The 12,188-nt window shown below is 38.2% G+C and overlaps 1 protein-coding gene across 2 annotated transcripts in view; it reads left to right on the top strand.

Moving 5' to 3' along the window:
• Positions 1 to 11,578, top strand: part of EIF3H (eukaryotic translation initiation factor 3 subunit H) — an 85,938-nt gene extending 74,360 nt beyond the window's left edge. Inside the window, exons 6-8 of one of the 2 annotated variants that reach the window (XM_032610425.1) lie at positions 7,352 to 7,472; positions 9,482 to 9,614; positions 11,355 to 11,578. In XM_032610425.1, coding sequence (XP_032466316.1) covers positions 7,352 to 7,472; positions 9,482 to 9,614; positions 11,355 to 11,452 — 352 coding nt within the window. In that variant the 3' untranslated portion in view covers positions 11,453 to 11,578. The remainder of the gene's footprint in view (positions 1 to 7,351; positions 7,473 to 9,481; positions 9,615 to 11,354) is intronic. The other variant, XM_032610426.1, reaches the window with a different exon arrangement.
• Positions 11,579 to 12,188: the final 610 nt, after the last annotated feature.

Raw genomic sequence — 12,188 nt, 5'->3', positions numbered from 1 at the left:
TAGTAGCAACATGTAGTACTTGTCCAGCTCTGCTAAAACCCAAGGAAAAACACCATGGTTATTGATACAGTGAGATGGTGTTTGAATACTAATAGCTACCGTTATTACAGGAGCGCTCTGCTGCCTTCTCTGTGTCATTTTTGCTTTGAGATGGTACATGCCCACAGGGGAGGGGTTTTGTGATTTGGCTCAGCTTTATTTATTGTACAGTATCCTTAGAGGCTGTGGTATTAGGTCTGGATATTTAATAATGCTTGGGAGAAAACCAGAATGCTTCTTTGTTTTACTGTGGCATTTGCCCTTGTTCAGATGTAGACTCTATTAGCAGTAAGCTTTCCATTTGAATTTTCAACCAAGATTAGAATTTTCTGAACCTCACACTGGCTTTTGCTTCTTAGACAGTGGTGACATCATTTGCTTCATCGTGACTGCTTTGGCTATCTAGTTGCTAAGATATTGTTTATTATATTGATAAAACGCTGACTGAGGTGTTCTAAAACAGATTATTTCCTTTTTGAAATTAATGTTTCATTTCCCCTCATTGATTGCTTTTAACAGAAATATGAACAGAATCATGTATATAGCTCCTCTTAAATTCCCTTTAAGCCTGATGTTAGTGATTGTTTTGTGGCAGGAGAAGGCTAATAGCAAGTAGGTAATCTGTCAGTATGCATTTGCTGAATGGCTTAGAAAAACAAGGTGTGTTTTCATACAGCAACCAGTTTGGAACAGAAGCTCAGTTATTTATCAGGTTTCTAGTTATCCCAGATAGAAGCTAGTACAAAAGAATATGCAGGCTTTGTACTTCTTCAGTATAAGACAAGTAGGGGTAAACCCAGAAGGACCAGTATACCCAGTGTTCTTCTCCATGCACTGGGATGGGTGGCACTGTGGTTGAAGTGCCACCTTCATTGCATGAATTTATCACAGAGGCCACTAGAAAGTCTTAACAGGGGAAGGAGATGGAAACTAGATGGTAAACGGAGTGCTCAGTAATACAGCCTGGTTGCAAGGGTCATTTGGCACTAAAGAGTGTACTGTTTGACTACAAATGTATGTTCACAATAGTCCTTTAATTTGTCTCTTTTAGAAGGTCATATTTTTCTTCATTGCTTTCACAAACACACTCGGCACACCTGTATTTAAAGCATTGAGCTAAGAACCTTTTTCAGCATGCAATTTGATGTATTAAGTATATAGTTATATAATAATTTTAAATTTACTATGTGAAAGCTTTTGCTTACATATTATTTACGTCTTCACCTTTCCCCGAGCTTCCTTTATTGAGGATACAAAACAAATACAGCCCTTCTCTGCTTTCCCATGACCAATGAGCTGGTCTGTAATGTCTGTTTGTCCAAAGCAGCATTTAGAATAGCCAAGAAAATGTTCCCAGTTCGCCATAGCAACTAAGATCTGGACAAATATTTTATTATAGTTTTTAATCTTCTGTATTTTATATGAAATAGGAAGAGAAGATGTTTGCTTTCCATGTGAAGTTATTTAAAAGGGTAAATTGGTGTTCCTATTGGGAGAAGAAAAAAAAAAAGAAGCAACCTTGAAGCAGTGCTTATACGAATGGACCGTTACATTGGCCCAAATTGATAGTACTAATTTAAAAGACTGAAATGTAACCTTTGTACCTCTCAAATTTTAATTTCTAACATTAGTAGCATGATGATTGCTAATCATCATTTGCCATAAAACTTTTTCTAAGAAACCGCATCAGAAATCATTCTGAAGTAGCTCCTTAAACATTTTGCTTGGTCTCGCTTATCACAACCCATATGCGTGTTCCAGTTCTTCCTTTACCTGATAACTTTGCTTTATGCTATGAATAAAACATACTGCATTCCCTTTCATTTAAAAAATTCTAATTCTTAATTTTAATATTATTAGACAGAAGTTCTGGTAATGGTTATTTCATAACAGCCTTTATTAATTTTTAAAAATCAAGCCTTTGGCTTTTCACACATGAGAAAACAATTCTGTTCTTGTTTCCTCTTTAAAAAAGTAAACTAAGGGTGGGCATCATACATGAAGGATAATAAGGACAAATTGATAATGTAGCCAGAGCAGACTTATCACTGCACCTCTCCATTCACATCTGTTTAAGTTATCTGCTTTCAGTTCTTTCTTTCCTTGGAAATAAAAGAAAAGACTACATTATTGAAACTGCCAACAATAACTCTGTTTCACTATTCTAGTTGAACTGGTACTGAAAAGATCCCCATAAAATTGCTCTTGGTAGTCGACCTGATTTCCTATGAGTGTTATCTGTGAAATAGTTCTGTATTATTGTTAATTCCTTTTGCCCTTCAAGACCTGTACTGTGCAGATTTTCACGTATTTCTTATTGGTTAGATTTCTGAAGAGCACTATAGTAACAGAAATGTTACGAAATGTTTAAAGTCCACATACCTGTGCTTGTGCTCTTTCACTATAATTACATATACCTACAACACGTAATGTTAGTACTTCGCATTAAAGACGCTTTTTAGTAGAGAGGGAAGTTCTCTTCTAGTAGCACCTTTCTCATTGCTAAAATCAGTGTAGTCAGTCTCCAAGATGTAAGGTCTGGAAAAAATAATAGATCTTTCTCTGCAATGGCAGTTAACTCTTCTTAATGGCGTTCTCCAGTGTCATTGCTCTCTCCTCGATCACCCAGTCAAGGATTGGTGGTGATCTTTCCCTTCTGTGAATTTCTTTTTCACTTAAGAACATAAGTGACTTATTTAACAAGTAATCATGTAGTTAATTACAGTATTTCTTGTATTTAATATAGTTCTTTGGGCCTCAGTTCTTTAACTGGTGAAAATGAGGGATCAGTGTCTCCGCTGAGGCCTCATCCAGGTCTGTCTTTTTCTGCACCCTCTCTCCTTGGGTATCTCCAGTTCCTCTCTGTACTGGTTCTTTTCTGTTACATTTATTGACTGGATTTTCCCATTAATTTTTTTTTTTTTTTTAATGCTCGGCAGTTGAGAAAAATTGAAAGGATAATAAGTAATACAGTGAACACCCATAAACACTGACCTGTATTCACCAGGTGTATGTGTTGCTACATTTGCACCTGTTCTCTTTCTCTCTCTAGACATAAATGGGTACTTACTTTCCCGAACCATTTGAAAGTAAATTGCAGACGTGGCACTTAACCCCTAAATACTTGAGCATGCATCTCCTAAGAGTAAGTAAGGACATTTAAACTTGTTTAAAGTCACCATCATCTTAAACAACAAAGTTACAAAAACAACACCTTTTGACCTCGTGCCATTAATATCCATCTCCTTTAACCTTTTACTTCATTTTCTCCCCCCGCCTTTTTTTTTACAGTCAAACTTCTTAATAGGATTTTCTATATGTTGCTGTCTGTATTTACTCATTTTCCACTTATCCTAAACACTTGGTATTCCATCTATTCTGTGTTGTTAGAGTTCTCGCTGAAGTTGCAAAAGATGACTTTTATCACGATATTGCTGGATGTTATAGAGTGTTGAAAATTTAATATGTTGATAAACCTTCTTCCTGAAATACTTTCTTTGATGTAGTTTAGGATACTACCACTGGGTTACTTCTGGGTTACTTCTCATTCTCCACAGTCAACCTTCTTCTGCTCATCCCTAAATATCGGTGTTCCTTGGGGTCTGTCTTCCTGTGTGTGATTCCTGGGGTGATTTCATCTTATTCCTTGTCTTTTGCTACCTTAGGTCAGGGCCTCATTATTTCTTTTCCTGATTACTTTCACAGTCTCCTAACTTCCTGCTTCTAACCTTTTCCTCTTTCATTGCAGTGATCTTGCTAAATGCAAATTGTATGATCATATTACTCCTTTGCTTAAAATATTTGGCTGAGTCCCCATTGTCCTTGGAGTAGCATCCAAGCTTATAGCCCAACTTCCAAGAGTCTTTGCACCGTGACCGTTTGCCTCTTCAGTTTCATTGCTCTCTTTTTTCCCAGTCTTGCCCTTCTCCCGTGCTTCTTCTGATGGACTGAGTTACTTGCAGTTCTTCAGATGTATCATGCTTTTCATGCCAGTGTCTCTGACCATGTTAACTACACACAGTATCTGCAGTGTCCCTCTGCATCTTCCTTGTCTCCAACTCCCATCTTCAGCTCCTTCAAAAACTCAAAATTCAGCTGTCACATAATCTGGAAAGTCTCATCTGATCCCACCAAACTATCTTTTATGCTTCTGTTCTATTATAGAATCTACTACCACTGTGTTGCATTTCTTTTTGTGTTCCTTGCTTCTCCCTAGAATGCTTTGAGTGCAACAATGTCTTATATAGTATCTTATAACAGAGTGACTGGAAAAGTAAGTATGTACTCAGTAATGTGTGTTGAAAGAATGCATGTGAGAGGGTACAGTATAGTTAAATTTCAGCCCTGAAGTTACTTGGAAAGCATTGTAACTAAATAATCAGTGGATCTGGACATTTGATTAGCTATTGGGGAAAAAAAATCATTTTAATTCCTGATCTTGCACCATCAGCTCAAATTATGGATGAATTAAAATCAGACTATTAAGAAATTGGAAAAGAACAGAAAAGTGAATACTTAATCTGATGTCCAAAGAAGAAATATTTAAAAGTGAAAAATGATTCACAAAATTAACAATGGAATAAGATAAATATGAAATAAAATTTAATTTGAAAAAAGCACTTGATTCTTCAGTTAAGTCACTAGACCAAGCTGCTGGATCGAGGTAAGATAGATAGTGCCAGACCTGGAATTAAAAGATAAATTCATCTACACACACACACACACACACACACACACGCACACACACACCCCAGATCTATGCTCTTTCTATTATTTAAGATAAAGAGCCAAAGCTTTCTAATTATTTTCTTCAGGTTACAGATGGAATCCATGTTTTAACTGGGTTTACTTTTAGTCATTCCCAATATTCCCAGTCTGTTTCTTCCTCAGCCTTTTCTTTCTCTGTAAGTGCTGTAACCAACCGTTTAGCTACTCAAGCCAGGAAACTGGGAGTCGCCCTTGATTCCTCTCTCATTTCTGCCCACTTTTCTCCATGTTCACTGCCACTGGGCTGTTCCAGGCCGCCACTACTTCTCTCTGCAATGCCACAGTAGATTCTGTGTGTGTGTGTGTGTGTGTGTGTGTGTGTGTGTGCGCGCGCGCGCACGCGCACATGCGCGCACAGATTTAAAATAAAATTCATGTAAAATAAAATCTAACATTTTAACCATTTTTAAAGAATACAGTTCAGTGGTTTTTAATACATTTGCAATATTGTGCAATCATTACCACTAATTTGGAAACATTTTCATCACCCCAAGCAGAAACCCCATGCCTCTAAGTAGTCACTTTGCCTCCCCTCATCCCCTTGCAGCCAGTAGTTACTTTCTGTCTCTGTGGATTTGCTTCCCCTGGACGTTTCCTATAAATGGAACCATGCTGTAAGTGGCCTTTGGTGTCTGGCTTCTTCCACTTAGTATAATGCCTTTACGTTTCATTCATATATCAGTACTTTGTTCTTTTTATAACTCAGTAGTATTTCATTGTATGGACAAATCACAGTTTGTTTATCCATTCATCCTTTTCGGTTTTTTTTCCCAATTTCTGTCTGTTTTGAATAACGCAGCTATTAACATACATGTACAAGTTTTTGTGTAAGTGTAAGTTTTCAGTTCTCTTGAGTATATACCTAGGAGTAGAATTGCTGGGTTATATTGTAACCCTGTGTTTAACTTTTTGAGGAACCACCAAACTGTTCTCCACTGTGGCCGCACCATTTTACATTCTCCCCACAATGTACGAGTATTCTAATTTCTCCACATTCTTGCCAGCACTCCACAGTGGACTCTTAACCGTCTCCTAGTTGCTACCCTCCGGTGTATTCTCTGCATAGCAGCCAGGCTAAATCATTTTAAAATTTCAGGCAAGACATGTCACCAGGGATTCATGTCAGAGTCGCAGGTTCTCATTCACACTAAGTGACCATGTGGTTGGGGTGTTGTGCGAGGCAGCTAATGGCTCCTGGTGTGTGCTTGTCTGGCCTCCCTAGCCTGTCTCTGTGCTCCTCCCATGCCAGGCCTCCTCTTTTTACCTGTCTAGTTCTTACCCACCTCAGGCCTTCAGCACTTGGGCTTTCTTTCACCTAGAATACTTTTTGCATGGCTGATTCTTTCTAACCTTGTGCTTCCAGCCTGTCACCTTTTTTTTTTTTGCGGTACGCGGGCCTCACACTGTTGTGGCGTCTGCTGTTGCGGAGCACAGGCTCCGGACGCGCAGGCTCAGCGGCCGAGGCTCACGGGCCCAGCCACTCCGCGGCATGTGGGATCTTCCCGGACCGGGGCACGAACCCATGTCCCCTGCATCGGCAGGCGGACTCTCAACCACTGCGCCACCAGGGAAGCCCCAGCCTGTCACCTTTTAAAAGAGATATTCTGACCACACTATCTAAGTGTCGTATCTCCCCTCTTCCCTCCTCCCCTCTCCCCATCAATTGTAAGCTCAGTGAAGAGCGAGACCAGGAATGTCTCATTCACTAGTGTCTCCTTATTTGCTAACACTGAGGCTGGAACATAATAGGTGTTTAGTAGATACCTGTGTGGAATGAATGAATGAGTACTGTTTGTCAGCTAGTGATTTTTAGAGTACATATACGTGTACTGGGCCTAACATGGTAGGAGATAGTTGTGGGCAGAAGTCAGTGAATATGGTGGGTGTTGTACTAACCATTAGCATCACTTTGTAAGAAGATTTTGGCAAGTAAGCTGCAGTAGAAATTTATGGAGAGGAAAAGAAAGATGAATGACTGTACTTCAGATTTTAGGAAGGGCAGAGGAGAAGGAGCCCTCTTTCTTCATTTGGCCTTGCAGAATAAATGCTATTGTTACTCTTTCAGAACCTGCTAGGTAGAGAAATCATGTGCTAGAAGTCTCAGTCCATTTGCCGGTTCTTCCTTTCTGTGGCTACTGATTTGAATGCTTTGGAGCACAGTTGGGGAGAGCGGAGGCGGGGCTCAGGAAACAGGTTCAGGAGTACTGAGCCTAGGTTAAACTTGGTTGTTCAGAAAGTACCCATTTTAGATACCCTGCTAGATATGTTTAACTCTTTCTACTCTGACATGTGTATGCTCTGACACTAAGAAATTGAGCTATTTCAGATACCCTTGTAGTTAATAGTTGTGGGTTCGATATGGAAAGTTTAATAACAAGCTGACTCTCATTCTCTCCTCTGCCTTTGCTTTCCTGTATGTGTGTGCTTTCCTTTTTTTTTTAGCAAATGGCAGATCAGTTTAATATCTCAAAACTACTTAGAGCAGTGGCAGAGCTATAACTTTAAAGTATGACATGTCAGTCAGTATACTTACTTTATATTTCAGCAGTCATTTGGGGAAGACCCTCCAGTTGCTGATGGACAGAGTGGATGAAATGAGCCAAGATATAGTTAAATATAACACATACATGAGGAACACGAGTAAACAGCAGCAGCAGAAACATCAGGTTGGTATTATGGGAAAATTCAGCAAACATAGAATTTCTTTCCAAGTATGGTGCTTCAAGAGTCATCTTCAAAACGATCTAAATTATCTTTGATAAAGCATTGACTCTTAGCTAGTAACTCTATCATGTTTTAAAAGGTTATTCTTTATATAGTATGTTCCTAATATATTATTTACAAGCTGTACTTAAAAATCCCTATCTTGAAGAGAGCTGGTAGATTAAGCTCAGATTGTAATGCCAAGGTTATGCAAAACAGAGATACATTTATTGAGAAAATCAGAGGCAGAGAGATTGCAGAGGGTCACAGCTCATTTCTTTACTAACTAGAATTGGTTTGCTAGTGGCTCATTGCAGTACAGTTAGCAGTCTTCAGTTCATTTAAAAAACTGAGCAATTGTGATTAAGAGCAAGCAATTTTGATAGGAAATAATAGATCAACTGCTGTGAAATAGATAGTATAATACAGATTTATGTGGAATTACCTGGATATTCTCATATGCACATCCACACTGCTCTGGCCATTTAATCTTAATCTTTATTAGTGTTACCTGAAGACCACATGATTTTCACAGTTCCTGGAATACTGTTTAGGACTGTATTGCTCCGAAATGTTCTTAGCATTTGATTCATAGATAAGTTGATTCCAGAATGTACATACATGTGAGTGTTTGATTACTCTGTTCATTAAAATGTACTTTAAATTAGATGTTGGTAACTGTAGGATTTTAAGCACAACTAAGTGGTTCTGAGAATATCATATTTAAAAAATTAATTTAATACCAATGTTCATATATTTAGTGAAATTTAAAATACTGTGTTTCTACACACATAGAATTTTTAAAACACATATAAATCTATAAAGTATCATTTTTTTAACTGAAAAGATGGTGGTGAAGATGGTGATGGTGAAAGTCTCTTATAAACTGGGGAGAATAAAACCAGCTTGATCCCATTCCCTTGCTGGTTCTTCCTGTAGGTAAAAGACCCAACTGGAGGATCAAATTGAAAATCTGTCACCAGTGAAACAGTTGATTCTGGAAACCAATCTTAGGAGATATTTTTTAGAATTCTAGTATGACATAAATTTTTGCATTTGACATTTATTCCTACTTAGCACCATTCATAACCCTTTTTAGATTTGTCTCACTTCTACTCTCATACCCCATAATGAGTAGAAATTTTTGCAAAGCAAGTTACTTCCCTTATCTAAGGACTTAAAATTTTTACTAGCCTACCCTGGTTTCCCATTATCTGACCTTTTAAGGCTGTGTGTGGGATATTATTTCCTCTGCTGTTGTAAGCAATCCACAGCTATTAGCGTCTTGATTGTAGTTTGAACTATAAGTTTATAGTTGATATATACCTTTATATATAACCCCACTTTCTCTGCCTTGAGTCTTAAGAATCCAGAGTTTGAAAGTTTTTGAAGCATTATCTGTGCTAATATTCTTTCTTCGGTGTAGAGCTAAAGCACAGATGATTATCTGTTGTTAGGAATTGATAGTATTTACTGTTATAATAATAACAGGAATGGTGACGTTATAATAGTAACATCATCAGTATTATTGTTACTTTGGTCAATAAGGATAAAGCTGAAAAAATTCCCCAATATGGTATTTCATTACTTAGTTCTTCAAGTTAAGATGAATCATACTTGCAGTGCTGTTTACCCTGTTGTCGTAATTGGTCAAGTTACTCCCTTTCGCTCATGAATCTTGAGCTTCTTTGCCTGTAAGCCCCATGTTTCTCACATAACCAGTTTTGTTTTTCTAAATCATTAGTTACATAATCTTAGAGCTCAGAGTGACACTAGAGTTTACAACAAGGAAGTTTTCTTTAACTGTTAACCATATTTAGCCTCTTAGAAGCAAGAGTTATGAAGGGTTACATTTATAAAACCGAGATTGGAGTTCAAAGCAGTGGAGTTTTGTTGATCACATAAGTGAGGGAGGTCTTTTTTCTTCCCAGGTAGAGAAAAATAACCCAGTCATTTCCTCTCTGAATTTTAGTATCAGCAGCGTCGCCAGCAGGAGAATATGCAGCGCCAGAGTCGAGGAGAACCCCCGCTCCCTGAGGAGGATCTGTCCAAACTCTTCAAACCACATCAGCCCCCTGCCAGGATGGATTCTCTGCTCATTGCAGGTATTGTTAGCCAGTGCAGAACATGGCTGGTTTTCTTTATTCTTTAGGAAGCAGGAGACACTGAGAGATTCACAGGGTAAGACATCTAAAAGTTAGTGTATTTAAAATGGTTAAATGATGGACTTGAATCTAGCACCTGTAATTTCTGAAATTTAAGAATTTGTCAGTCTTTGTTATTTCTAAGGTCCTTTCAGTGCTTCACTCTGTGTTTATCTAAACAAACACTTTTGAGATGGGATTATATAAACTTTCTAAAATGGGAAGGTTTTGTGTGAGTCATCTTTCATGGAAACCAAGAAAAAGTGTTTATCATCTCATAATGCAAAAGACCATTGAGTTCAAACCCCTTACTTTTGATGTTCTAGCCTAGCCTTGAGCCCAGTCTGTAAGTGGGTGTTTGAATTGAACTGAAGTTTTTGACTTAAAGAAGTATTTCCCTTACTTTGACTTGTATTGTAGCAACATGAATGTAACTCTCCATGGACTTTCTCTGGGGATAAACATTTAACACTGCCTTAAGGTAGTAGAGCCGTTGTGTCCTGTGCTAGGACTTGATTTTGAATATATATAACATTCATGCCCTTATTTAGCTATAATCACCTTATTTCTGTATGAATGTTGTTGAATACTGTTTGATTCAGTCAGCCAGTTGTCTGAGAGATTTGTTAGAGTGAAAATCCAACTCAGAGAAAAGAGGGTCTTCTGCAATTTCTCAATTCTGTTGATATATTTTTAGTGTGGGGGAAATTCCAAATTCCTTAAAGCTTTCTGGTACCTGTGTAAATGAGATTTGGGAAACTGAGACACCTTACTTACTTAAGGGCCACTTCAAGCAGAATTGTATTTCTTATACTTTCAAGAAATGTGTAACTGTTGCATCAGAGTAGATCATTAGTTTTAAGACTAATGCAGTGGTAGAGCCCTTTCCTCACATGGGCTCCTTGCTCATGGTCTGTCTGGGCTCTGGGGGTGCAGGAGCAGGCTGTTAATATTTCCGGAGCACGGACTGAAAACTACTGTAGTTAACATCTGGGTGAGGTGGGTCTGGTTAGTTTACAGTTCTGTGATTTGGTATCTCCTTTCTACCTGGCTAAGAAGAGCTAGTGCTGTTCTCTCACTTGTCTTAGTTACAGTGTTGGTCTGGTCTGCACAGTCAGTACATTTTGATTGACAGCTAATATGTGCTTAACTGCTGATAATCTTTTTAAAAGTTGTCATTTTTCTTCATTATCCATGTAACCAAGAGTGGAAGATAGCTTATTTAAAAAAAAAAACTTATATTCTTTATTAATCCCTTATGAACGAATAGAATTCTTAACTCTTTTTAAAAAAAATTTTATTGAAGTATAGTTGCCCTACAATATTATATGTTCCAGGTTTACAATTTAGTGAATCACAGTTTTTTCAGGTTATACTCCATTTAAAGTTATTACAAAATATTGGCTATATTCCCTGTGTTGTACAATATAGCCTTGTAGCTTATTTTATACCTAATAGTTCGTACGTCTTATTATTCCCTACCCCTGTATTGCCCCTCCCCCCTTCCCTCTCCCCACTGGTAACCACTAGTTTGTTCGCTAAATCTGTGTCTGCTTCGTTTTTGTTTTTGATTCAAAACATAACAAAATAACATTCTGATGATTCTGTGTTATGCTGATTTTCTTGTTTGACTAGTATTCTGGGTCATTTTACAGTTTGTGGAACATTATGACTCTCTTTCTCACTTTCCCAAATGCACAGGCCAGATTAACACTTACTGCCAGAACATCAAGGAGTTCACTGCTCAAAACTTAGGCAAACTCTTCATGGCCCAGGCTCTTCAAGAATACAACAGCTAAGAAAAGGAAGTTTCCAGAAAAGGAGTTAACGTGGACTCTTGAGATCACATTGGGGCAATTCTCGGAAGAAACACACTTGCATATTGAGAAGTCTTTCTAGCAAATAATAAAATAATAATAAAATAATCTCGACTGCTTGCTCATTTGGGTTTAGACATATTATATTTATCTTCTTATTTTTATTTAGCTTATACCTGTGTATTTCCAAAGATAAAGCAGGCTTGACCAGAAGCATCACCAGGCTCAGACCTACAGGCTCCATCACCTTTGTTATACCTCTGTGCTGCCACATTTCAGCCACCGAGTCCAGTGCTGCTTGTCCCGATGCCCGACCCAGAGGCCCTGGTACCTACTGTGAATCTAGTACTTCTTCGCTCCCAGGTGAGCGCCCCTGAAGCCCCAGGCTTTGTGTGCTTGCCCTGGCACCCCTGGCGTGCTTCCCGTGGGTCCGCCTTTTCATTTCTTCAGGTGATGGTTGCCCAGGCCCCATGCTCATAGGCCATTCATCGGGCACAAGAATTAAAAAAAAAAAAGAAATCATTTCACCAAAGGACCATGTTTTTGTATGAAAATGAAATTGATTCTGTGTGTGTGTGTGTTTTCTTTTTAATTGAGGGCTTCATGTTTATTTTTTTATACCGTGAAATATAATTATGCTAATAACAAGTTTTATGAGTGGGGAAGGAAGAATTGGGAGACAAGTGCTACACTGGAGGGAAAAGACTATTTTAATAAT

The sequence above is a fragment of the Phocoena sinus genome, chromosome 17 (assembly GCF_008692025.1).
Source record: "Phocoena sinus isolate mPhoSin1 chromosome 17, mPhoSin1.pri, whole genome shotgun sequence".
NCBI lineage: Eukaryota > Metazoa > Chordata > Mammalia > Artiodactyla > Phocoenidae > Phocoena > Phocoena sinus.
Note: the sequence above shows the minus strand (reverse complement) of the source record. Positions and strands in the feature narration are given on the sequence as shown.